Source organism: Solanum pennellii, chromosome 9 (genome assembly GCF_001406875.1).
Source record: "Solanum pennellii chromosome 9, SPENNV200".
In the NCBI taxonomy this organism is placed as follows: Eukaryota; Viridiplantae; Streptophyta; class Magnoliopsida; order Solanales; family Solanaceae; genus Solanum; species Solanum pennellii.
In genome coordinates this window covers 3,532,612-3,559,756 of record NC_028645.1, presented here as the reverse complement: position 1 = coordinate 3,559,756, position 27,145 = coordinate 3,532,612, and the positions used below count along the sequence as shown (strand labels likewise).

Here is a 27,145-nt window from a genome sequence, read left to right as displayed (position 1 = left end):
TACAGTGGCGGTCAATTTATACCACGATCATCCACTTTTATCCGAGATTGAGACCAGCAATGTTAGCAAGCTCACACAGGCGGAATAATGTCAGGGAAATGAAACAGATATCCAGCGTGCTTTTGAAATGAATAATCAGTATTGGTATCTTTCTATACTATAGCAATCATATCTGTTCAGTATTAAGAATCAACGGTAGATTATAATATCGTATCTTGTGAGGAAGAAACACTGAAATTCAAAACAAAGACAGATCAAAGTTAAATCTATATTCTGAAGATATGCATGGATATCAGTACCAGTAATACCGATGATGCATGTATTCTTTCTCCATTGCCTTGTGAACCAGAAATTTGAACTGGTCTTCGTTTCCAGCTGACGACGATGACAGATTTGTCTTGAAGCTGAATAATCTTGACTTGTTAAAACTGTCAATTCTTAGTTGCATTATTTGTTGATTTACCTCTTAAATTTTGACTAATACTTAATTGATGTGCAAATAAATTTGTATATATCTTAACATTTACAACATATTCAATACATCTGAGGCATATTTTACTTCAAATATCAGCTAAGAAAAAAATGGAGTTGATCAACACAACTGAAGTCCAGGTTCCAAGTGAAGCAAAGTATGACAGGAAGGCTGAACTACAAGCTTTTGATGAGACGAAAGCCGGTGTTAAGGGACTAGTCGATACAGGTATCACTAAAGTACCAAGAATGTTTGTTCAACCATCAAGGATTGAAGATTCAACAATTCACAGCAACAAGAAGTTCAGTTTTCCAATAATTGATCTTGATGGTATCAAGGAAGATTCGATCAAACGAAAGAACATAGTCCAGGAAGTCAGTCAAGCATCCGAGACTTGGGGATTCTTTCAAGTGATCAATCATGGGATTCCTAGTCATCTTCTGGAGGAAATGAAAGACGGTGTTCTCAGTTTCTTTGAACAAGATACCGAGGAGAAGAAACAGTGGTATACGCGAGATTTGACAAAAGTGTTTACATTTAACAGCAATTTTGACCTGTTTGGAGCTCCAGTAACCAACTGGAGAGACACTTTTAGTGCTACCACAGCTCCTATACCTCCAAAACCTGAAGAATTACCTTCTGTTTGCAGGTATCATAAATTCTAATCTACAATCCTACCTTTCTATAACATCATTTATCTCGAATAGATTTTTCATGTTATGTTACGTTATATTATATGTTCTCTGTAACAATATTTTCAATAGCATTCATATTCAGACAAATGACGTTGTTATAGAGAGGTTTGACTGTATTGTGCTTTTATTTGCTTCTTCTTCATCTATGATAGGGATGTTCTCCTTGAGTACACAAACCAAGTGATGAAATTAGGTGATACTCTATTTGAAATACTGTCTGAAGCTATTGGCCTCGAACCAAATCACCTCAAGGATATGGGTTGTGCCGAGGGGCTTATGGCGTTAGGCCATTATTATCCAGCATGCCCACAGCCAGAACTAACTCTAGGCACCAGTAAGCATGCTGACAACGACTTCCTCACCGTGCTTCTCCAAGACAACATAGGCGGTCTTCAAGTCTTACATCAGAATCATTGGGTAGATGTTCCTCCTACTCCCGGAGCTCTCGTTGTCAATATAGGAGATATTCTACAGGCAAGTAGTGTTACATTTAAACATATCAGAAACATACATTTCTTATCACTTATCATACTTTTGAACTCGATCATTTTCAGCTTATAACGAATGACAAGTTCAAAAGTGTTGATCATAGAGTACTGGCTAATAAGGTCGGTCCAAGGGTATCGTTGGCATGCTTCTTCATGACAAACTTTGTGCAAACACAAAGGTTGTATGGACCTATAAAGGAGCTGATATCAGAACAGAATCCTCCAAAGTACAGGGAAACGACGATTAAGGAGTTCACAACTCATTTCAATAACAAAGGGCTGGATGGCACTTCCACTCTGTTGCATTTTAGACTTTAGACTAAATTGTTCAAATAAGGTTTGTAATACTTTATATGTCAAACTAAGTATGTTCATTATGTAACCATCAATAAATTCTACTCATACTAAGTAATTTTCATGATTATGTTTAGATTCACTTCTTGTTATGTTCATTACTCATAGGGAGATGAAGAGCGATTTACATATGGTTTTCATCGACCTAGAAAAAGCTTATGCTAAAGGTGTACATATAGTTTACGTTAGAGCAATTAAGGATATGTATGATGGATCCCAAGAGGTGTCATGGTGTATGATGAAATAATGTTGATTGATGAGACACGCGACATAGTTAACGATATAGGTGGGAGGTTTGGAGACAGACCCTGGAGTTTAAAGGGTGTATAGGTTGAGTAAGACTAAGACAAAATATCTGGAGTGTACGTTCAAGTGATGTAACTCATTTGATGGATGCTGATGTAAGGATTGAAACCCCAAGTCATCTCGATGAAAGGACGTTTCAAGAATTTGTAGTCGATAATCCAAGGAAGTGGGGAGATTGATGATAACATTACACATCGTCGATAGGTAAAAATAATTTTTTTATATGAATTGACTCATACATAAAAATAGAACACCAAGAGCAACTACAACTTATCTCATGCTTTAATATATATGAATGTTGAAGCACCAAAGTTTTATTCAATACATAAAAATTACATAATTTAGGATAAGGATTACAACCACAAATTAAATTATTTTGTGTCATATATAGACACATAATTTTGTGGCAATAATTCTTAAAATACTTTCTTTAGAGAATTATTGTCAATGCAATAGCTCTCACTGCAACTTGCCATACATTTTCCAAACTTGTCATCATTATCTACAAAATTAAAACATTCAGAAATTAGAGATTTTGAAGAAAAAAAAATTAGACATTATAATTGTAAAGATATAGCAAACCAGTCCAATCACCAATCAATGAGAAACTTTCACCCACTCTAACATCCCCCTTCACGTTCATGCCTGACTGGAGCGTGAACGTTCATTTCTGCACTTACAGGTCCTTTTTAGGAATTATGCAAATTTCTCGATTTTTTGTGTGTATTAGCCAATGGATCTAGCGTCTCGGATCACCCAAATTTCTTTTCTCAAAGAACTTTATGAGGACCTTCGTAATGAGTTTAGGAACCATCACATATACTCAAGTTAGATGCGATTCCAATTAAGTTTATGATTTTTCATGTGTGCCTCGATAGCTTATTTAAGCTATCAATATGGAATAGGCTGATGTAAGCATTATTTTTTCCTTGAGAATTAGATTAAGTGGCTTTATAAGTTTTAATCGAGGCCATCGGGTATTGTGGCACCCCCACCCGAACAGCTAGATTCGTCCCTGATTGAGAGGATAGCATATAAGTAGTTGAAAGAATGAAGAGGTAAAACAAATTTGCTTATTTTTATTTTATTTATGAAGCAGAGAAGGAAGATAAATAAATTTATTTGAAAAAGAGGATCGTATACATAAAAAAATTATAAGTAGCTCATAAATATCTTGTGAACTTAGTTGACATATACGTATATAACCTAACTCATACGCTATAGTTATCGAGTAAATCATAAATAAAAAGTAAAATACAAATTTTTCCTTTTTTTTTAAATTATTTAAAAGGTGATAAATTAAGAAAATATAAATGTCCACCAGAATAGATAGCCAAGTCAACCTATTATTGTACAATAGTGTAAGCAAGAAAGATATTAATTAAGGCATGACTTAATAACTACGTTTACTAAAGTATTTTTCATACAAGAAAAAAGTTTTTTATTATCTTATGATTTGCTACTTAAGATCACTCAAATATATTATTGCATGGGCGGATCTATATGTATACGTGAGGATGTATAAGCACTTGTTAATTTCAAAATAAAAATATATAAATATATGTATATTAAACTTATCAGTATATCTATCTTAAACAACTTACAGAAACTAAATGTAAGTAATTGTAGCCCTATTAAAAGTATCGAAGGACACTTGATGATCATGTCATCAAAATTCAATCCCAAATAGAACCTCATTTTTTCAAATCACAAAAAATATATTTATGTTAACCGTTAATTGACGATATAAATTTATCTCATTTTTAAAAAAAAAAAAATAAAATCAAATTTGACATAATCATATCCCAATGCTTTGGTTGGTAAATGAGTCCAAAGTTTATAGTTGTCATGCTTTCTTCTTTTCTTACCCATTAACATTCGATAAAATGAGATATTTTAAAATTAAATTGATATTGTGTTTATTTTTTAAAATTTTCCATCAAGTTTAATATTATTGTATCTCATTGCTCCGATAGATAAATGAATTTAAAACAAAAAAAAGATAAATATATTCTCGAACTATTTTAAATGATATGCGAATACTCTTCGTTGTAATTTTAGGACATTGGTGCCTATGTTGTCCAAAAACTAGCGCATATATACCCTTCACTCTAACGGAAGACTAAATAGACACATGACTCAATCTTATCTATTGATAAATGTCGGATTAGTGGATAAGATTATGACACGTGTATATCTATTAATATAAAGGATATATATATATATATATATATATATATATATTCTAGTTTTTGAACGACAGGAATATTAATGTCCCAAAAGTAGGACGAATAATATTTATATATTATTTATGATAGTTCAAAATATATTTATTCTTTTTTTCATTTAAATAATCTCGAGATAATTTAATTTGCAAATCAAATAGTGTGACATGAAAAAAAAAAAAGTAATCAAACTTTTCTTAATCATTAATTTTATCACTAAAAATATATGTATAAATAAGTGGTTAGGCTTCATTTGTCTGCTTTATAGTACTTTTCATTCCCATTTAGCTAATCTGAGTCATGGCTGAGCAAGGAAGCGCAGCCGCAGCTCCGTCGTCTGAGTTTAAAATCCGGCCGGCCGGAAGCACCGAGCACAGCTGGTGCAAGGCGGTTCCCGGTGGCACAGGTATAACAGTCTTAGCTCTACTCTTGTCAAAACCACCAGACATTTCACTTCTCCAAAATGCCCTTCACAAACTCCAAAATTCCAATCCTATCCTCAAATCTCAACTCCATTACGAATCAAGCACAAATTCCTACTCTTACATCATTCCCTCCACTTCTCATCTTCAAATCCAGCCGTTCGATCTCTCATCAACGGTTCAGATTCTCCGACGCCTCAAAACCTCCGATCTCACCTCCGTCTCCGATTTTCATCTCATCCTTGAACACGAAATCAACCACAACTCATGGATAAACACCGGCACTTCATCAGATTCCGACACGGATATTTTCTTCGCGAGCATTTATCAATTAGAAAACGAAAAATCGGTGTTCGCTTTAAGGATTCATACATCGGTGTGTGATCGGGCGGCGGCATTGGCGGTGCTGAAGAAATTATTGAAGCTGGTGAGTTGTGAGAAGGAAGATGAAGAAGGGACAGAATTGGAAATATTGAAAAAGATGGAGGTTGGTTTGGGGATTGAAGAGTATATTCCAGATGGTAAAGCGAGTAAACCATTTTGGGCGCGTGGGATTGATATGGTGGGGTATGGTTTGAATTCATTGAGATTTTGTAATTTGAAGTTTATGGATTCGGAATCAACGAGAGGATCACAAGTTGTGAAATTGCAGTTGAATAAAGAAGAGACTGATCACATTCTTGACGTAAGTTTTTCACATTTTAGTAAATTTCTTATCTTTTTGCACATCTCGATTAATTTTATTTTATTTATGATTTTATTCATCGAAATTTAGTTAGATGAGAAAGAAATTATATAGTCACTCGTTAAGTCCTTGATAGTTTGTTTTTTCCCTTTTTTTAATAACTCATTAATTTTAATTTTTTACGCTTATTTCTTTTTTATAATAGTAATATCATATTAGCTTGTGTATATATCGACTAATTTTATGTTTATTAAAGCTTGGGTAGATAAGAAGAGATCACATACTCTCTCGTTTCAATTTGTTTATTTTAATCTCTTTTTAGTCGTTTCAAATAAGGACGACTCTTTCTTCTTTTTTTGGTTGACGTTTCATTAATTTTATTTTTTCATCTGATACTTTTTCTCACAAGATTAAAAGTTATTTTAATATATTTCATGTATCTTTAGTTTAAAAGGGTAGAAGTCAATTTTCTAAAATTACATTTTAAATTATAATCACATAAATAAATTAAAACATAAATATTATTTTTCTTTAGCTTCGTTAATTTAGAGCAAGATAGTGATATTCCTTTTTCCCTTTCAATAAATTTAATTGTTAGTGTGTTAAATATATATTTGATAATTGATAGAGACAAACACTAATGTTTGACAAACTTAAAGAATTTAAAACTTTTAAAATACTATATTTAAGGAAGTATGTTAAACCTATCTAGATTAAAAGGATTATTTTTGTCATTTTCTCGATGTATGGTGTGTTGTTTTTAATCATATATTTTTCTCACTTTATCATAATTAATTATAATTTCCTTAGTATTATTTGATAATGTATATTTCTCTCACTTAATCATAAATTAATTATAATATCCTTAGTGGTATATTAAAAATATGAAAATAGATATTATGGTTTAAATTTAAGTGGAGACAATACATTAGATGATTCAAATTTCTTTCTCTAGTATTGAAATCGAGTTGGCAAAAAGTATCGAAAGTCGGCCGCCCGCCCTATCATCCCGTGTCTCAACCAACTTTTTTCTTGTTTCCAAATCTCTCTTTTTGGCTTTTGAAACTTCGATTCGGTGCCTAAGTTTTGATTGATAAAGTTATCTGGTATTGCCTAAGTTTTGATTGATAAAGTTATCTGGTATTTATCGTAGATGGCAAATAGTAGTTATCTAATTGATAACGTTTGCAAACTGAGTTGAACATCATCGTCATACAAAAATAGATTTTAAATGTCATTTTCAAATTGTCAAGTTAGGTTGACATCTTATTTTCATTTTCTTTAGAAATAAGGTAAAGCTACTCTATGAAAACTTGCTTGGCCCAATTTTCTTTTTTAGGTTAGTCTCATTTATGGCCCTCATTGAATGCAGATGTACTATTCTCTTCACATGATGTCCAACTTTAATCACATTTGAATTGTGAATTGGCCAATTTGCATGCTACATCTTTCACATGACTAGAATCTGGCCTGATTGTGAGTAATGGTATTACCTAATTTTTCTAAAAATAACTCGTGGTGTTCGGGTCGACTAGTAGTTACCTCAGTACTTTCCATCTGCATGTGTATCAAATAACTCTGTTCACCGAGAATGGTATAAACTAATACCGTTAAATCAAAAGATCCAATTCGGCTCAACTAAGATCAGGTTTATAGCCTGATTAATGGTTTAAATTTTATACATCGACAGTGCAAGATCACATTATTTAGAAGTTAGTTGTATGTAACTGCCTGTGATAAGTGTGTGCGACACTACAAAAATGTTGTTCGCCAATGTCAAATCTTCCAAAATTATATTACTTTATCCAACATGCACCTGAAAAACATTTTTGAAGAGTCTGAGCAACAGGTTACGACTCCCTATCTAAATTTACATTGTTTGCACTTTAGAGCATTAGAGGTAAGTAACAAAATCTGAATTTTGGCAGGGCTGTAAAACGAGAGGTATAAAACTGTGTGGACTATTGGCTGCTGCTGGATTAATTGCAGCTCATTCCTCAAAAGGCCTAAAGGAGAATCAATGGGAGAAGTATGCAATTGTAACCCTTATTAACTGCCGTTCAGTTCTTGATCCAGTGCTTAGCCCTGATTTTCCAGGTTCGTTAATGCATTCATGGTAAAAACTTACTTATATCGGGTCTTTATATTTCTTGTACCTAGGCCTCCACTCTTGACACCCATCTAACCCCATTGATTACTACTGTCTACTGGTATCCGATCTTTTTGTTCTTTTTTTTGGACCCAAGTTAGTCATAAATGGTACAGCTACTGATGTTCTACCAGTTGGTCAAGGCTAGTACACTCTTGGGTCCGGGTAACTACTCCCAATTGATCAAGGCCAGCACACATGACACACTCTAGAACCCCCTCTTTGATTTTCAGGCTCAAGCGTTGCTTTGATAGTAGTTGTTATAGACTAAATAGAAAACCTCAGCCTATTAAGTAAGGGAGGGAGAACCTGTCAATCTATAAACTCATACCTACACTCAATCGGGAGTCAAGTATTGGTATGCAAGGATTCATTTTAAGGTAAATAATAGAGTTGGTATATGTGACTTGCAAGTTCATTGCACATAATCTATGTACTTGGAAAAGCTCAAATTACCCTTAGTCTGCTGGAAACATCCTATTAGCCCTTTTAACTTGAGCAAGTACACCATACTTCAGTAGTCAGTACCATGTGATTGTTCTTACATTTGATGCAACTCTCACTTCTGTTCAGCTTTTTCTTTTCATTTCTATTGTTGTATCTTATCAGCCTTTCTCGAGTCTTAAAACTCCGACTTCTAAACTCAAAACTGGTTTGAAATGCCCATTTTGAGCTGGTTCAGGCTGATTGTTCCCGCTTATCTAGATTTCACTAATTGTCAGCTTCTGTTATTTTGGTCATTTCGATTACTGCATCGTGATGTTTACTGAACAGAGCATATTAAAACGATCTAAATCGTGCAGGCTTTTATCATTCTGCCATCCTCAACACGCATGACGTTAAGGGGGGAGATGACTTATGGGAGCTAGCAAAGAGAAGTTACACATCTTTTATCAACGCCAAGAACAATAACAAGCATTTCACAGACATGGGAGACCTGAATTTCCTCATGTGCAGGGCCATTGATAATCCCGGCTTAACTCCATCCTCTTCACTTAGAACTTCTCTGATCTCCGTGTTTGAAGACACTGTGATCGATACCTCCAGCACAATGCATCAAGAAATCGGATTAGAAGACTTCATCGGGTGTGCATCCGTACATGGGGTAGGCCCTTCTATTGCCATATTCGACACAATTAGGGACGGACATTTGGATTGTGCATGTGTTTATCCCTTCCCCTTGCATAATAGAGAGCAAATACAGGAGCTCATTGGTGAGATGAAAAAAATCCTTATTGACTGCTAGTATATTACTAAAACAAACACTATGTTTTCCCACTCATCATGTTCAATGAAAATGCAGTAAGTTGTTTGTTTTTGACATCAAAAGTTTCAAGTTCTTGTTCTTTTTCTGCTTTTTAAAAATGCTGAGTTTATCAACTCCAAGTGTGTGAGCCGTTGACGATGTAAACGAAATTTTACATCATGTCAAAATTTAACTGATTATAACAGGTTACTCTTCTATTCTCCAGATGAACTTAATGTGATTGATATACTGACAGTGCAGATAACTTAAACTCTTTCGAAAATTACAAATTTAAAAACATTCCATGAGTCATTTGTGGCTCTAATATATCACCTAACTACTAAAATGCTGCTAATTTCAACCAACATGCAGCCAATTAGTACTTTTTTGGTTTTGTTTTTTTGGTAAATGTGGTTACCACTATGTTCAGTATCTAATTTTTGACCAAGTCAAAATTAAATAATTGTATAACATGCATGCACCTCTTGATGATAATCAAACTACCAATAATCCATTTTGACTAATTAGAAATTCCTTTTGACTTGATAACTATGACTAACTACATTCCATTTCTAATGGAAAATGTTGAACCCTCTTATTCCGGTCTTTAGAAAAATTATAACTAGTCAGGAATTGTATATGAAAAGAAATGTAGTTAGTAATAATTGCGCAAAAGGTAACTGGATGTCTGGGGCTTAGGATAAAGAGCGTCTGAAATCTCTTCTCTATCGAATCTATAGAAAGTCTTTCGCTCATGTGAAATGACAAGAAAAACAAGGTGAGGAGCGAGATTAAAACGATAGAAATGTACATCCTTAGTTTATTTAAGTTAAATGTCAGTTTACATAACTATCTTTTTTTATCTGTCTTTGACTTTGACTTTGAGACTGACTGTTTGAACGTGCTCATGAGATGAACATTCTCAAAGTGGTCTTTAACGTATTTGAAAGGGCAAAAAGTAAATAATTAACAACTACATTTCTCTTTCAATTGATCTTGTCACTTAAAATTTTACAATTTAGCTAGTTGACATTAATTTAAAGAGAAATATAAACAACAAGATTTACTTCTCTCAATTGATATTTCTCCTCATGGGAAAAAAAACAAAAGGAAGCTTAATTACCTATGATATTAAAGGTGTAATAATTTACACTATCTCTTTTGGTACAAAAGTAACTAAGACTTTAAATTGTAAATTACCTCCTTAAGATATGATTTAAAATCTATTTCACCAAATGCTATTTTTTCACCCTAGCTAGAAAAGTAGTTGATTCCAACTTGTTCGAGACTGAAATGTTGTACGTAGTTGTGAATCAAAGCCATAATATATAAGACCTTAGAATAATATCGACCTAATTATAGAAATTCCTCAACCAAGCCACCAAAATCAAACTTCCCATTGCAACACTCCACAGCATTGACCACTTCTTGAAATGCAACAACACTACATGGAACCACAAGTCCATTTGTTTGCTCAAAACCAAACTCATTATATGTCTTCTCCAACAAAATCTTGAACAATGGATGTGAGAGATAGCTCGTTGGCACCGCGAATCGTTCCCTTTCTTCCCCTACATACACTGCAAATGTTCCCATCTTTTTTGATGATTTAGCACTTGTTGGACTAACCCCTTGATAATCTTGATCTTGATCATCATGATCATGATCATGATCATGATCATCCTTAACAAGTAAATATTCAAGATGTTGGGATTGATCATGGTTATAAATAGAATTAGCACTTGGTGATCTAATAACCTTAGCCTTTTTGGCTAATTTCTTCATTGAACCAAACTTCTTGCCTAGCATTTTTTGTGTACAAGAAAATGAGAAAGAAGTTAATTTCTTGAATATTTTTGCAATGAAAAAAGAGTGGGTGGCAATTGGCTTTTTGTAGTGTGGAGAAATTGTCAAAAGAGGGCCAACTTTTGACTTTTAAAAAATTGGAAGAGTGAGTGGCTATATGATTGTGGTGGTTTAATTTATTTGTCCTTAAATTGTTGTCTCTATATATGCACTTTTGACTTATCAATAATAACAATTAGTGCATATTAAACTTATATAGCCTATATAGATCAAAGAAGAAATAGTCAGAATTTGAATTTTATGTGTTCGTACTTAAATTCTATCATATTCCATCAATTAAAAACTAAAAGTATCTCGATGAAAGTTTCAACTGGAGATCGGGGATTTTTTATTATAGAAATTATGTCCAATTATATCATTAACGTAAAGAATTAAACTTTTTATCTCAATTTATGTGATACATTTCGGATTTTGAGAATCTAACAAGTTTATCTTTGACTATAAATTTTTCGTATACTTTATAAATATTTTGAATTGTCAATTATTGTGACTTGTAGTACCTTTTTTACGTAGTTTACAAATATATAGATTCTATTTCAATTTTTTTTTTAAGATTTCATGTGCAAATTTTAATTGTTTGACTCTCGAAAAACGAAATATGTTACGTCTATTTTATACCTATATCACTTTTTTAAAAAATTATTATACCTTAATTAATTAGGTAAATAGATGGTAGAGATATAGAGTTGGTTTTATCAAATAGTAATAATTACAAACATTTATAAAATTTTAAAAAGAAACAAAAATATCACTTTATTTAAAATAGAATAGCAATAACTCATGTTATATTTTAGCCATTAATCCATTACTTAAAGTGGCATACTGGATTAGTTACAACCAATATATTCCTTTATAACCAACAAAAAAATAATTTTAACCATTACATAATTGAATAATCAAGAATAATTTTAACTTAATTAACTCTAAATCAACTAGCAAAAAATTGACTAATCACCAACCCTTTAATATATTAGACGGCTGAAAATTGTGGGTACCCATGAAATTAAAAAAGTTAAAAGGATTATAAAGTATATATTATAAATTATAATTAATTAGACGGTTGGAATATTTATCAGTTTATGTGATTAAAAATTAGTCAAAATTATAAAATAAAAATAGTTATATAAAAACAAAAAAAGAATGAAGAGAGTTGAAGAGTGGAGGACACATTTTTATTATTAAAATTAAAAGATAAGAAGAAAAAAAACAAAGAGAATTTTGGGAAAATAAGTAAACAAGGACGGCACTACTTGCCAATTGTCAAAGTAAATGGTTGAAATGAAAAGGAATATTTGCTTCCAAAAGGACAAATTTTTTTCGATCGAATGATTGTTATTTTCACTTACAGTTATAATATTTTTATTGACTTATAATAAATTTAATTCTGCGATTTCTATTTTATTTTTCTATCTATACTTTTCGTTCGAAATAATAAATTATGAAATAATTGAATTTATTGTTGGACTAGTTATTCAGAGCCAGTAACTTAAGATAAATGGAACTCAAATTGGTCGGGGAAAGAAATTTCATTAGTCGGAGTAAAAAAATATGTTTGAAAGGTGCATAACGGTAAAGTGTATTGGATTCTGATTATGTCAAACGTATATCGCAAGGCTTAAGAGAAAGTTCTTCCTAATATAAATCTTCTCATACAGAAACTAGAATTCGAGATCTACAGTTAAAAAAATAGGAATAAGTCTAATGTTACGAATTTTTTTCTGTCTTTCTATCTATACTTTCCATTTGAGGAAGCAAGTTATGGAATAATTGAGTTTATTGTTGGGCTAGTTATTCAGAGCCAGTAACTTAAAATCAAAGATGAAATGGAATTCAAATTGATCGGGGAAAGAAACTCCGCTAGTCGAAGTAAGAAAAATATGTTTGAAAGGTGCATAGCGATAAAGTGTATTGAATTCTGATTATTTCAAACGTATATCGCAAGGGTTAAGAGGAAGTTCTTCCTAATATAAAACTTCTCATACAGAAACTAGAATTCGAGATCTACAGTTAAAAAAATAGGAATAAGTCTAATGTTACGAATTTTTTTCTGTCTTTCTATCTATACTTTCCATCTGAAGAAGCAAGTTATGGAATAATTGAGCTTATTGTTGGGCTAGTTATTCAGAGCCAGTAACTTAAAATCAAAAATGAAATGGAATTCAAATTGATCAGGGAAAAAAACCGCGCTAGTCGGAGTAAGAAAAATATGTTTGAAAGGTGCATAACGATAAAGTGTATTGGATTTTGATTATTTCAAACGTATATCGCAAGGGTTAAGAGAAAATTCATCCTAATATAAAACTTCTCATACAGAAACTAGAATTCGAAATCTACGATAAAAAAATAAAAAAAAATCATGTTTATCCATCATAATCCATATTGGTAGGACATATCTTTTGCCCAAAATATATATATAGAAGTAGATAATCTTTTAAACATTGTGTTTAAAGTCTCCTATAGAAGTTTTTCATTTCTAAATTGTAATATTTTAGTATTATCTAAAACGTTGAATTTTAAAGTGTCCAATAAAAATTTTCCACTTTTAAATTGTAATATTTTAATATTATTTAAAATGTTATGTTTTAAAGTCTCCAATAATTCACGATTATAAAAAAGGAAAATAGTTGACTTACTAGTGTTTTAATTGCCTAACATGATATCATAATTTGGACAAATTGAATCATATTCAAAGGAGAGGAAAAAAAAAAGACACAAAATTCTATTAGAAGATTCCAATCAAGCATGTCTCTTTCATAAAATTCCTTCTTTCGTTTATTTTTATTCGTCATATATTTTTTTCTTTGATTCTACGTCTAGTCGCTATTTTTGACAAATTAAAAAAGTACAATTTTTTCTATTATATCCTTAATTTATTTATATTAAGTTAATGTCTTTAAAAATGTAGTGAATAAATATGTTTGAGGTCCTATTAATCAATAGGAATAAAATAATAAAATTCACTATATTAATCGTTATTTTATTAATAGATATGTTAAGTCTAAATTTGACAAGTAAATTCGAATGGAGGGATCACACTCAACTTATCATAATTCATATGCTACAATGAAATTTGCTAAGCTGATTAATCTAAATTCATTCCAAGTGAAAGACATGGTAAGAAAGCTGATAAAGTGTAATCCGAATCTCTAATTAAGAATAAAGGAACTATAATTATTTCATCACCCTTCGATTGTTTCTGGATTTGTTATGAAAGAATAAGTGAAATGTTTATCTAAAAAATTATATTTGTCGTAACAAATTGAGTTTCATACTTTTTTTTTCTTCACTCGTTCGATATTCATTTTGGAACGTGTCTGACTTATTCAAATTTGTGCCCTAAAAATCTGACCTCGATAGTAAAATCTTTCTTATCAAAGATCACTTTGTTTTCATGATTCAAATCTGAAACTTCTAATTAAACAAGTCTTGAGAGTATTGTGAAGTCAATTTTTTATTTATCTCACCTCAATAATAAAATCTTTTTTTATAATCAAAAAAAGACTTTATCGTAACAAATCGAGTTTCATACTTTTTTTTTCTTCACTCGTTCGATATTCATTTTGGAACGTGTCTGACTTATTCAAATTTGTGCCCTAAAAATCTGACCTCGATAGTAAAATCTTTCTTATCAAAGGTCACTTTATTCTCATGATTCAAATCTGAAACTTCTAATTACACAAGTCTTGAGAGTGTTGTGAAGTCAACTTTTTATTTATCTCACCTCGATAATAAAATCTTTTTTTTTAATCAAAAACGACTTTATTCTTAAGATTCAAATCTTAAACGTCTAAATAAACAATTTCATACTAAGTCTGGAAAATATTGTCAAGTCAACTTTTTATTTAAAGTAATTCTTATTTTTCTTGGTTTAAGTCTTGAGAGTGTTGTCAAAGTCAACTTTTTATTTCAAGTAAATGACTTTTTTTCACAAGTTAATCTATCACAAGTCCTCAATTAATACTCGTTCTGTCTCAATTTATATTATACTTTACATTTTTTAAGAGTCAAACAATTTAAGTTTGACTGAAAATTTACGCATGAAATTTTCAATTTTTCTCAAATGAAATTTATATATTTGTAAACTACGTAAACAATATTATAAGTCATATAAATTAACAATTCAAAATATTTAAAAAATATATTAAAAAAATTTACAATCAAAGATAGACTTATTTGAATTTTGAAATCCAGAAAATGTCACATAAATCAAGACGGAAGGACTAATTTAGTTTGGGATTTTAACAGGTCAATAGGTAAGTGGGCTGTTAAATTGGGCTAGTGGGCCTAATAAAATTGCTTGGGCCTAAATTAAGTCTTATCCAATTCTTTTAAATTTTTGTTTTATATGTAATTTAAATTTATATATATATATATATACATATTAAATTTAACTTAAGGTGCTATTTTTTTCAAAATTATTGTTATATATAAAAGTGATGATTATATTTTGTCATATAATGTAAAGTTCTATTTTTATAATAGGAAACTTCCATAAATATACTATCATAAAAAAATATTTACCGTATAATTATAACTTCGACTCCAATAAAGTATTAGGGGTAATTTCTTGGATTATCACCATGAGTCATGAAATAGGTTAACTTTTAATTGAAAATTAATCATTTTTAATGTAAAAGATAAATCTAAATAGAACGTCAAAGATCGAGGCTTAAAACAAATGAAAAATCAACAGAAGTTCAAAACTTACATATATGTCAAATTCTAACATAGATTATAGTCTAATTAAGTAGGTAAACACATGCTTATCACTAATGTATCTCTAACTACGATTAATATTTATTCTCCATATCTAAATCTTAGTAATTAGTTCACTTGTGTTTTTGTTATATATGATTATGTTTGACTGAACATAATATTTAAAATATAATTCTAATTTATAGATAATATATGATAAAAAATAAATAAAAGTACTAGTCTAAAAAGAAACAAAAATGACAAAAATGACCCTAATATTATATAACTTTACAGTATACAGCCCGTTGCAAAAATAAAATAAAAAAGTGGATTAAAAGAATTAAAAGACAATATTTTGTTGGATAATAAAGAGGTTCTTTTGGTCCAAAAGAAAATTTGTACAATTGGTCATTGGGCCAAAATGACCGTTAATAATCCTTTTGGTATAATATTTTTTTTGTTTTTTAAATAAGCGTGGTGTTTAGATTCGTTTGTGTCTATTAATACAGGTGTCGGGTGACTTAAACGTTAAAAGTTTGCACAAAATAAAAAGAAATAGCCTAATATATTTATGTTACTTCTATTGAAATTTGAATCCGAAACTTTAAGACAGATATGGAATTTAACCTTTATGGATTCAATTTCTAAATTTTGAGTATAGAACTCGTTCTGTTTTTTAGATTATAAGTTATATCTACATTTTGTTGTAATTTTTATGAAATCATACCTAAAAGTATTGAGTTCACGTGATTATATTATTGCTCTACATCAGCTTCTACGAGATTTCAAAATTTTCAATTTACATTATAAACATTTATTTTTTTAAAAATAAACTAGTAAAAGATAATGACACATAAAATAAAATATAAAAATCAATTTTTTTGGGGTCCACCATTATGATGAATTTGAATTTTTGAATAGTGAATATTGTAAACATAAAAAGTGCAAATTATTGTTTTATTTCTAAAAACCAAAAAAAAAAAAGTTTTCTTCCGTTGTATCATCTTTTTATGTATCTTTTTCCATGTTTTTCTCTGTCTTTGTCTCTTTGAATTTAGTATATACATAGAGCCTATAAGTTTTTTTTTAATAAATTAATTTTTAAAATTTATCCAAGTTAATAAATTCAATTTGAAAGGTTTCAAATTTAAGTTTTTGAATATAAGAAAATAATCAAGTTACAAATTATCAATTTTCTTAAGTAAGTCTTACAGCGCAAATTTAGTTTAGTCGCTTAATACGAGTATCGAGTACCAATGAAAATAAAAAAACAAAGAAAAAACATCATAAGTTACAATTGTCAGTTATAATTATTTGTCATTGCAATTTGTATCTCAAGTCGCTAAAGCCTTTAAAAATATTTACATTAAATGTTAGCTATAAATATTCACATTTATTTAAAATATTTAAAGATAATTGAATTAATGTCATTGACATCGCTAAAATCTTTAGAGACATTAATATAAAACGTTAGCTATAAATATTCACATTTACTATTCCCACTAAATATAATAAAGTTAGACCATATTTTGACCATAAATTACATTAATCGAAGTTTATGAAATGAAAAATAAATTATTTTTCAATGTTCTTTAAATTTGAGGTACAAAAAATGCATTTTGATGTAATCAATGATTGAAGATATAATTAGACAAATTCACCTAATTTAACCACGAATTAAGGCCATTAATTATGTCTACCACAAGTTCAAAGCTTTTTATAGACATAATTAGACAGTCACCTAATTTTTTGTGTTTGTGAGAAAAAAAAGTGGTCCATTTTAGTACTTTTAAAATTTATTATTATTATCTTTCATCCACTTTTAATTAGGGAAAAATTATACGAAATATATTTAAATTTTGATCGAAATTATTGTTACGATATCAAATTTTATGGAGAACTTTTTATTTCTGTACTATTTAATAGTGTACTGTATTGGTATATATGTGCCCCGTGGACATTATAAATATTGCATCATTTTAAATAGTAATATGTTCACGTTGACAAATATATACCTTTAAAATACACTTTTGAAAAGTGCAGGACAGTAAAAGGTCATTCATAAAATTTGGTATCGTAACAACGATTCCGACCAAAATTGAAGTATTTTTCAGACCTTTTTTTTCAAAGTTACATTAGATTACATTAATTTGATATTTTAAACAAAAAATTTAGGTATTCAAAAAATTATTTGAAAAATACTATAAATTCCAATTTTTCAATATAATGAAAAATACATCATAAAATATTAGTCAAAATTCTTGTCGTTTGACTCTAAAAAGAAAATTACGATAATTAAGTCATTTGATATAAATGGTGAGGGGTATTATCGACATTTCCTACTTATTTTGTCTATAGTCCCTTTATTCCTAATTCTAGAAAATCCTGCAAATTTTTTAATGATAATTAATACTCTCTCTGTTCACAAGTAATAGTCATTATTTCATTTTTTAGAGTCAAAGTACAATAATATTAATTAATATTTTACGATGTATATTTTTATCATATTGATATGTAAAAAATTACAACTTATAGTACTTTTTGTATAGCTTTTGAATATTATTTTTTTTAAAAAAAATTATCGAATTAACGTAATCTAATTTAACTATAAAATTAATCAAATTAATTTTCGAAAAACGTAACATGATAAATAATGGACAGAAAAAGTAACTTATGATGGTAAAATGAAGCACCAGAACTACATATTTTCTCGATCGAGCTCATCATATGTGACATGTTAAGTGCGATATAATTTTTTTGAGGTCTATAGTTATTATACTAGAATAAAATTTACTTTGTGTCCATCAAAGAATAGCGGCTACGAATATATAGTTTTACAAAACAATATAAGTAAGAAGGTCCAATTTCTTCTCAAAAGAACATATATTAGTCCATCTATCATTAAACTAGTGAAGTTGTATCATTCTTTTTAGGGATAATGTACAAGTACCCCCTAGACTATGACTGAAATTCTAGAGACACACCTTAACTAAACTAAGGCCCTATTACCCCTCTGAACTTTTTTTTTTTTTTGTAATTTTGTATACCTTTTGTTTTACGTGGCGCACTCCGTGACTCCACGCGATTGAAGCGCGTGGGAGATATTTGGATGCCACGTAAGCCAAAAAGGTGCAAAAAATTACAAAAAAAAATATATTCTAGGGGTAATAGGACCTTAGTTTAGTTAAGATTTGTCTTTGAGATTTCGGTCATAATCTAGGGGGTTAATTGTACATTTTCCCTTATTTTTAAAATAAAGGAAAAATGTACAAGTACCCCCTCAACCTATGCCCGAAATCTCAAAGACACACTTATACTATACTAAGGTCCTATTATTCCCCTAAACTTATTTTATAAGTAATTTTCTACCCTTTTCGGCCTATGTGGCACTATCTTGTGGGTCCATCATATGTTGATATTTTTTTTCAAGCTAGTGTCAAGTAAGCCGAAAATGGATATAAAATTATATATAAAATAACTTGAGAGAGTAATAAAACCTAAGTATAGTATAAGTGTATCTATGAGATTTTATGTATAGGTTTAAGCGGATAATTATGACTTTTCCCAAAAATAAAAGAGAAAAACACAAGTACATTGGATGGTTTAACTACAATATGATTTTTGTTATGATCAATTGTCATATTCTTGAATTTTACACATTTTCTTGATGACACAATTGAAAGTTACAAGTTTTTTTGGTAAGCTAAATCATTCTCCAATTTAAAATTCCCAAAATAAAAGGTCACATCTTAACCACCCTAAAGTGAAAGGGAATTTTTCATCTTGATTGTTTTTCTTAGTGTTCAAATGGATAAGTATGCTTATCTGAGTGATAAATATTTTTTTATTCTTAATCAGTCTCATATTTAAATTTTTAAAATATAAGCATCTTGAATAAAAAATAATTTTCTTCAAACAAAAAATCTCAAATATAAATTTAAATTAATCAGAATTGAAATTATACATCGAATGATAAAAAGAAAAGAAAAAAGAATAAGCATGCATAAATGAGAGTTTCATTAGAGTATTGACAAATATAAGAGATGTCTTATCAAAGTTTATGTATAATTTTTACAAATATAGAATAAATATTAACTTTTCTTATTATTTTATTAAAATATATTTTTAATTTTATAAGTGAAAATCTTGACTCTGTCATTTCGATCCGGCTCATGTGTTAGGACATTTAAATATTATTCTTCCTTAGATCTCCAACTACTTTAACAGAACCAGGTAGCTTCCTACACAATACAAGTTGTCATGTACATTAAAATAAAGGTTTCATTTATACCAGAATAATAAATAAACAATTGATAATTCAACTAAAGATATTAATATGACCTTCAAAAGAAATAAATTAAAAGTGTTAAAAGAGTAGATAGGATCTACACATGATTAGGTAATATAATTATTGGATTAGGAATATTAAGTTTTCATCATTATACTCTTGAGTCCCTTTAATTAAACAATGCAAAGTCATATAATTAGTCAAGTTTTGGTTTTGGTGAGTTGATTTGACTAAGTTTTGAAGTTAAAATAGCATATTTCGTTTATATACTTGGTTATATTTTGTTTCTAAACAGTTAATTTGATTAATTTTTAAAATTAAAATGAATTATATTGATAATATGATTTGATATATTTTACTTTTAGAGAGTTAATTTTGACTAATCTTCAAAGTAAAGAAGAAATACAGTAATAATATAACTTGTTACATTTTGCTTCTAGAGTTTCCATCAACTTATAGTCTTTAAAGCTAAAATTAATTATATTAGTAATATGATTTGTTACGTTTTGCTTCTAGAGAGTCAATTTCAACTAATTTTCAAAGCTAAAATAAATTATATTAATAGTATAATTTATTACATTTTGCTTCTAAAAATCTGTTTGTCTAATGTTTAAAACTAAAATGATTTATATTTTATTTATATTTTAAAATTAAAATTTATATACTCAAAATTACAAAAAATAATAATTTCAATTATAATTTTTTCATATTAATAGAGTGAAATATATATCATAATTTGATTCTTAAAGTTCATGTAGTTAAATCTCAAGAAGTTAAGAGTACCAAATATTTTGGGAAGGATTTAAGAGTAACTTTCATAAAAAATTTCATTTTTTATTTTATGTTAAAATATTTAGAAAAGCTATGCTTAAATTCACAACAATTAAATATTTTAATTCACATACTCCATTCCCTATACATTAATTGGAAAGAAGGAGTATTAGAAAATGGAAAATATATATTATATTTTAAATTTATTTGATTTTAGGATTTTTGACCAAAAATAAAAACTCCTTACTTCTTTAAGACTCTTTACTATTATTATATCAATTAGTATTTTATAGAAATTTATAAACATCTTCTAATAAAAATGACTTTGTGATAAATTTAAATGCAATATATTTAATTAAAATAAAAGATTATTTACCACTTTAACAAAACTTTTATCTCTTATTAGATCGATTAATATCCAAATTTTATAAACACCTTATGACAAAAGAGTCACTATGATCAAATTTAAATTTGATTCAAAATTGTTGATTAAAACCAAAAAATTACTTGCTATTTCATGATGACTTTTTATCTATTATTATTATTATTATTATATCAATTAGAATCTTGTAAAATTTATAAATATCTTCTAATAAAAAGGACTCATATATGAATTTAAATTTGAGATTTTTGACAGAAATTAAAGAATTATTTATTATTTTATCGTGATTCTTATTTATTATCGTATCAATTAATATCCTTAATTCTTTTTTAAGGATAAAAGTGACTCCATGACCAATTTGGATTCAAGGTATTAAACTAAAAATAAAGATTTCATTGTAACTTTTATTATCGTTTAGTATAAATACCTTTTAATAATAAATGGCTTTATGATCAGGCTCAAATTTAATATTTTTGACGTAAAATATAGGATAATCTATCACTTTATCACGACTCTTATTTATTATCATATCAATTTAGTATCCTACAAAATTTATAAACATCTCCTAATAAAAATGACTTCATAATCAGACATGTATTTAAATTTTTTAATCAAAAATAAAAATTTACTCACTATTCCATCGCATTTTTTTTTAATCATCATATCAATTGGTATAAACACATCCAATAAAAGTGGCTCCATGATCATATTCAGACTTTTTAATTGAAAATATAAAATTATTTATTACTCTACTACGATTCTTATTTAATACTTTATTTTATAAAAGAAAATTGTAAACACCTTCTAATAGAAGTGACTATACGACCAAATTCAAATTAAAACTTCTTACTAAAATATAAATATAAATATACTTATTATTCCTTCGCAACTTTATCATATCATTTAGGAATAAAACATAATTACCTCTTATATTATAACCAAAATCTCTAAGACACATCTTAACTAAACGGATCGTATACAAAAAGTGCCATGGTAGAGGAGCCAAATCCAACTAAGCCATTTTGATTCCAAAACAAGAAGCTCTATTATGTACTAATCCCCTTCTTTCTATAGTATAGTTTCTTTCTCTTTTTTCTCCTCAAACTATACCATATTCTCCCCTATTGAGTTTTTTTTTCATATAAAGAATTGAAGTGCTTCCATAAAATAAGGAGAAGAAAATGAGAATGTATTGAAAGTGATGATGATATTAATATCTCACCTTCCAAAAACCAACCTTTGCTTGAATCCAACTCTACTCAAACCCCATTTCTACTAATCTACCCAACTTATCATAAAGAAGGGTTTTACTCAAGTTGTTGTAAAATTTTTCACCAAACTTTTCTTGCTTCTTGTTATACAATTAAAACCCACCAAGAAAAATCCAATCTTTATATAAAAATCCAATCTTTAAATAAAAAAAAGGATTTTTTTTTGTGGGTTTCTTGAAAATGATTGATATTATAAGGTAGGAGCTTTTCTTGATTTGTTCTACCATTAAATTTAGAACTCACCAAAAAAAAAACCCAATCTTTAAATAAAAAAAAGATTTTTTTTGTGGGTTTCTTGAAAATGACTGAAATTATAAGGTAGGAGCTTTTCTTGATTTGTTGTACCATTAAAAATCCAATCTTTTTATTGTGGGTTTCTTGAAAATGACTGAAATTATACAACCCCAACATGAGTTACCTTCAGCTTCAAGCTCCATTAGTATACTACCATGTTTAGTTGCTAGAGATAATGATGGGTCTCACCAAGAGAGTGTAATTAGTGGACCCAATGTGTATTCTGTTGTAGATGTATACAGAGGGGGAGATAATAGTGAGGTAGAAGTAAGAGGAGTTAGTATTTCTGGTAGAAAAAGAGAGAGAAAAAGGAGAGAAAGAGAAGAAGGGGGAGATCAGCTGTCTTTGTTAACACTTTGTTTAACTGGTTTTAGGAAATCTTTGGTTGCTTGTAAGAGCAATTTTGATATTATTAGTGGTGTTGGTGTTGAAGAGCTGCTTTCTTCATCTTGTTCTGGTTTTAGTTCTAGTTCTGCTAATTCATCAATGGAGATTAGTTGGCCTAGTAATGTCAGACATGTTGCTCATGTCACTTTTGATAGGTTTAATGGATTTCTTGGTCTTCCTGTTGAGTTTGAACCTGAAGTACCTAGAAGACCCCCAAGTGCCAGGTTTGATCTTTTTCTTTTCTTTTAATTTACTTTTTTTGTGAATTCGCGGGGTTTTCTAAGTAGAGATTCATATAGTCGACTCTAACTTGATTGGAACTGAGACGTAATTGTTGTTGTTTGTTTCTAAATCATTCATGAGTTAGGATATGTGCTTGGTGTTACTTTATAACCATTATTATTCTTTTGTTTTTTCCCTTGTATGTGCTTCTAGTTTTGTTGTGTTCTGATGACATTTAATGTTCGAATATTTCCGCTGTCCTAAGCTAGTTGTCATGTTTTGCTTTTTGAGAGTCAGCTTTGATCAATCTTTCGACCTACACTGAATTAGTTTAATTTGATATTCGAAACCTATACTTATAAGTTGCAACTTTTCTCATATCAATATGGTGAAGAAATACATCTTAAAATATTTGGTTATAGTTCATGTAATTTGAATCTCGAGAAGCAAAATATAACTACTATATATTTTGGGTCGGACGGAGTAGTAGGATATGATTTTGTGAAATTCCATAATTCATTATTATTGTTATTATTAATCAAGTTTTATCTTTTTGTTCTTTTCTCTTTATGGTGAGCTGAAAAAGGGCTGTTGGCTTCTTTTAGTTTAGTTGTTTAGGCTTTTGACAGCCTTGTCCAGCAAATGCTTATGGTAAGGAGAACATATAATTATGGTTTAAATTATTCGGAGAAAACTAATATGCAGTGGAATGCATGAATAGTTGATTAATATATCTGTGAATTGATGAGTAATTGGTGTGTCCTTGTCTTCCTTACTAGACTATAATTAGATCGAAAGTAACATGTTCTTTTGCTTCAAGTTCAGATTTTCCTTTCTTCATGATGACTACACTTACCAAAAATTGACTATTTTTATTTGGTTGGGGAATTTAAAAGCATATTGCTTATTCAGTAATGTAGAAATTTTATCACGTGTTGGCAATATATATGTTGTGTATGAAAATGGTTAAGAAAAGGGTGCAGAGAAACGTAGTGAAAGCTTAGTATAATTACTCTTCTAATTAAGAAAGTTCTTTGAACATTTTGAAATGGTAGTTGCTTAGGAAATCCCGGGATAGATGAGCAAAAATTGAAGAAAATGAAGTATAGGCCTTTTAATTTTACCTTCTAGTTTCATATGTCCTCGAGCACTGTGGGAATATGACATCCTTCAACATAGTAAAAGAAAATGAGAACTGTAAAAAAGAAAAGAAAAAATTAGTTCTCTTTGTTTGGCAAACAAGCCGTTGCTTCATAATTGTTACAATAATAACTATGTTACAGTCCCAAACAATTGGGGTAAGGCGATATGAATCCTCTATATTTTTCAACTTCGTATGTGCCTGTTTCATTACAATACTTCTATTTCATAATTGTTAAAGTTGATACCGACCTAGTACTGAAAAACTATATCATATATCATACATGTTTTGTGATGGCGTATTACTTTTGTGTAACTTCTTTTGTATTCTAGTAACTTCTGATCCTACCTTTTTACGAGCTTTATATGGTGTAGAACAACTTGTTCAGATTGTTGCCTAGTGAAAAAGTGTCACGCTCTTCTAATTGATATTGGTGTTGTTTTTTTGCAGTACAAGAGTCTTTGGAGTTTCGACAGATTGCATGCAGCTTTCATTTGACTCTCGAGGAAATAGTGTCCCCACGATCCTTCTGATGATGCAAGGGCGCTTATACGTCCAAGGTGGCTTGCAGGTGCGGATTCACCAACTCTTTAATCTCCCTCATGTAGATCAATTAAATGTTTGACTAGGCATCTATCACTGGTATGTGTGATCTCTAGAAGTTCGCAAGTATAACTTTTCAATGATGAGAATTAGTTATTCACTTGCAGGCTGAAGGGATCTTCAGGATCAATGCCGAAAATGGCCAAGAAGAATTTGTCAGGGAGCAGCTAAATAGGGGAATTATCCCAGATAACATCGACGTCCATTGCTTAGCAGGTCTTATAAAGGTGATATTCTGCACCTTGCTCTCGGAATATGTTTCATTCTATGTTGCTCAGCCTCTCCAAAAATGCTGCCGGTCCCGTGTCAGATCCTCCAAAAAAGCACTACTTTTAGAGGATCTGACACACACTTACGATATTTTTGAAGAGTCAGGGCGACATAGATTCCATTTGACATTTTTAGGTAATTGTTGAGAGGAAATTATTTACTCGGATTGCAAGTGATCAATATCTTTCCATATCAGCTTTTGAGGCGAAATGTCTCATTTTGGAGGAAGTATACTTCCTCTAAATTGCATTTGAACTTGAATTAAAATTCCTTATCTTCTTCATTAATGAAGAAGAGGTACATTGTTATGTTCTGATCAAGTTCAAAGAGTTCTTTCTCCTCTCCCTATATGGACAGCGGTAGGAGATGGTTCTATTGACATCAATATTTGTTTCTTTATGCATTTTATGGTTGTTTTGATTTTTCGTTACATTTGTATCTGGTAATTGACGTAAAGTGATGATACTTTTATAGGCTTGGTTCAGAGAGTTACCAATGGGAGTTTTGGATTCTCTCTCGCCAGAGGAAATTATGCGTGCTCAATCGGAAGAAGAGTGTGTGCGGCTCGTGAGACTTCTTCCTCCAACTGAAGCTGCTCTATTAGATTGGGCTATTAACTTGATGGCTGATGTTGCTCAACTGGAAAGTTTTAACAAAATGAATGCACGTAATATCGCTATGGTGTTTGCTCCAAATATGACACAGGTAACTCAAAACTTTCATGCAATTTAAAAGAAACATGAAGGAATCATATTGTTGCTCCTATAACGTCTCTTTTCGTTTTCTTAGTTTCGGGTGTGGGTAAGCGTTTGCGGGGTTACAACTTGTTAGGAAAGTCGTCGTGGTTGTGATATTTCCTATATGAAAGGAGTGCAATTTCCATTTCATAGTCAGCGAGTGTTTTCTTGATTAACAGATGGTGCAACTTCTTTTTCCTGCAGATGGCAGATCCGTTGACTGCTTTGATGTATGCAGTTCAAGTTATGAACTTTCTCAAAACTCTTATTCTCCGGACTTTGAAAGACCGAGAAGAAACTGTTGTAGAAGCTGGTCCTGCACCAGAACTGGAGCCATTCGATGAAAATGGACATCATAGTGCTTCACAACCAATAGTTCAGAAGTCTAACGAGATCGAGGAGGATATCGTTATATCCAAAGAACGACCCTCAAGTGGCGCTGCTAATTCTACCCTCAGAGAGATAATAGTTGAGAATAAATCCCATGGATTACCATGTACCGTAGAGAACGTTCTTCAGAAAGATGCGTTCGTTGATTGTCTCAGTGAAATCTCAAACCTACCAGACAGCACAAAGGATGATGAGCTTGGATCTGGTAACATCAATTCTACAAGTGGAAGAAGTCAACCAAAAATCCGAAGGACTAAAAGCGTGCATTCGAGTAGTTCTAGTCTGAAAGGATCAAAGAAAATGATTGAATGGCCAATAGGTCACATATCTGGTAGTTTAGAGAAGGGCAAAGGAGTCAGAATCATCGATAGGTTGAATTCGACAACAGAAAGGGTGGAAGCATGGCGATGAACACATCTCGCCTCAAGGGGCTATTGCTGCTACCTCATCAAGAAGTTGAATGGTTGTGATTTATGTTTGGAAAAAAAAGAAGACAATGTATTATCCAGTTATGTTTGTGCTTGGATATTGGTTACTTTCTTAGTAGTTCAACAGGAATTCTGTCACCTTTCTCTATAGGCATGTTTGGCTGGGGAAACTAGCAGGATGAATGTAATTTATGTGTTTTTTTTTATTTTTAGAATGAACATTGTTGTGGTTTCCAATTTCAATATGATTTTCTTCATTTTGACATAAACAAGTGATCGCTAGTGTTTTCAACTTATTTCTTCACCCTTAACCAACGTCGGATTTGAATTCAAGAAATTAAGTCGTTTTTGATAAAAA

At 30.1% G+C, this 27,145-nt stretch overlaps 4 protein-coding genes across 4 annotated transcripts; 3 read left to right on the top strand and 1 right to left on the bottom strand.

Moving 5' to 3' along the window:
* The first annotated feature begins 478 nt into the window (after positions 1-478).
* LOC107031209 (1-aminocyclopropane-1-carboxylate oxidase homolog 1-like) lies at positions 479-2,085 on the top strand. Its single transcript, XM_015232496.2, has 3 exons — positions 479-1,121; positions 1,320-1,641; positions 1,722-2,085. Exons 1-3 carry the CDS (start codon positions 583-585, stop codon positions 1,971-1,973), a joined length of 1,113 nt encoding a protein of 370 aa, XP_015087982.1. The 5' UTR covers positions 479-582; the 3' UTR covers positions 1,974-2,085.
* Positions 2,086-4,803: 2,718 nt separating this feature from the next.
* LOC107031580 lies at positions 4,804-9,125 on the top strand. Its single transcript, XM_015232999.2, has 3 exons — positions 4,804-5,647; positions 7,576-7,744; positions 8,600-9,125. Exons 1-3 carry the CDS (start codon positions 4,841-4,843, stop codon positions 9,040-9,042), a joined length of 1,419 nt encoding a protein of 472 aa, XP_015088485.1. The 5' UTR covers positions 4,804-4,840; the 3' UTR covers positions 9,043-9,125.
* Positions 9,126-10,092: 967 nt separating this feature from the next.
* On the bottom strand, positions 10,093-10,918 carry LOC107030771 (auxin-responsive protein SAUR41-like). The gene has a single exon (XM_015232027.2). The coding sequence runs from the start codon at positions 10,849-10,851 to the stop codon at positions 10,399-10,401; it is 453 nt and encodes a 150-aa protein (XP_015087513.1). The 5' UTR covers positions 10,852-10,918; the 3' UTR covers positions 10,093-10,398.
* An 11,781-nt stretch (positions 10,919-22,699) lies between these two features.
* Positions 22,700-27,059, top strand: LOC107029279 (rho GTPase-activating protein 5-like). The gene is made up of 5 exons (XM_015230661.2): positions 22,700-23,220; positions 24,810-24,930; positions 25,070-25,189; positions 25,707-25,937; positions 26,174-27,059. The coding sequence occupies exons 1-5, from the start codon at positions 22,700-22,702 to the stop codon at positions 26,768-26,770; spliced, it is 1,590 nt and encodes a 529-aa protein (XP_015086147.1). The 3' UTR covers positions 26,771-27,059.
* Positions 27,060-27,145: the final 86 nt, after the last annotated feature.

Excerpts from the sequence above, each read along its gene's own strand:
- LOC107031209 (XM_015232496.2), top strand. The coding sequence starts at position 583 with ATGGAGTTGATCAACACAACTGAAGTCCAGGTTCCAAGTGAAGCAAAG. Across the intron at positions 1,122-1,319 it reads GAATTACCTTCTGTTTGCAG|GGATGTTCTCCTTGAGTACA; the intron begins GTATCATAAATT and ends CATCTATGATAG. Across the intron at positions 1,642-1,721 it reads ATATAGGAGATATTCTACAG|CTTATAACGAATGACAAGTT; the intron begins GCAAGTAGTGTT and ends GATCATTTTCAG.
- LOC107031580 (XM_015232999.2), top strand. The coding sequence starts at position 4,841 with ATGGCTGAGCAAGGAAGCGCAGCCGCAGCTCCGTCGTCTGAGTTTAAA. Across the intron at positions 5,648-7,575 it reads AGACTGATCACATTCTTGAC|GGCTGTAAAACGAGAGGTAT; the intron begins GTAAGTTTTTCA and ends GAATTTTGGCAG. Across the intron at positions 7,745-8,599 it reads GCTTAGCCCTGATTTTCCAG|GCTTTTATCATTCTGCCATC; the intron begins GTTCGTTAATGC and ends TAAATCGTGCAG.
- LOC107030771 (XM_015232027.2), bottom strand. The coding sequence starts at position 10,851 with ATGCTAGGCAAGAAGTTTGGTTCAATGAAGAAATTAGCCAAAAAGGCT.
- LOC107029279 (XM_015230661.2), top strand. The coding sequence starts at position 22,700 with ATGACTGAAATTATACAACCCCAACATGAGTTACCTTCAGCTTCAAGC. Across the intron at positions 23,221-24,809 it reads AGAAGACCCCCAAGTGCCAG|TACAAGAGTCTTTGGAGTTT; the intron begins GTTTGATCTTTT and ends GTTTTTTTGCAG. Across the intron at positions 25,190-25,706 it reads GCTTAGCAGGTCTTATAAAG|GCTTGGTTCAGAGAGTTACC; the intron begins GTGATATTCTGC and ends ATACTTTTATAG.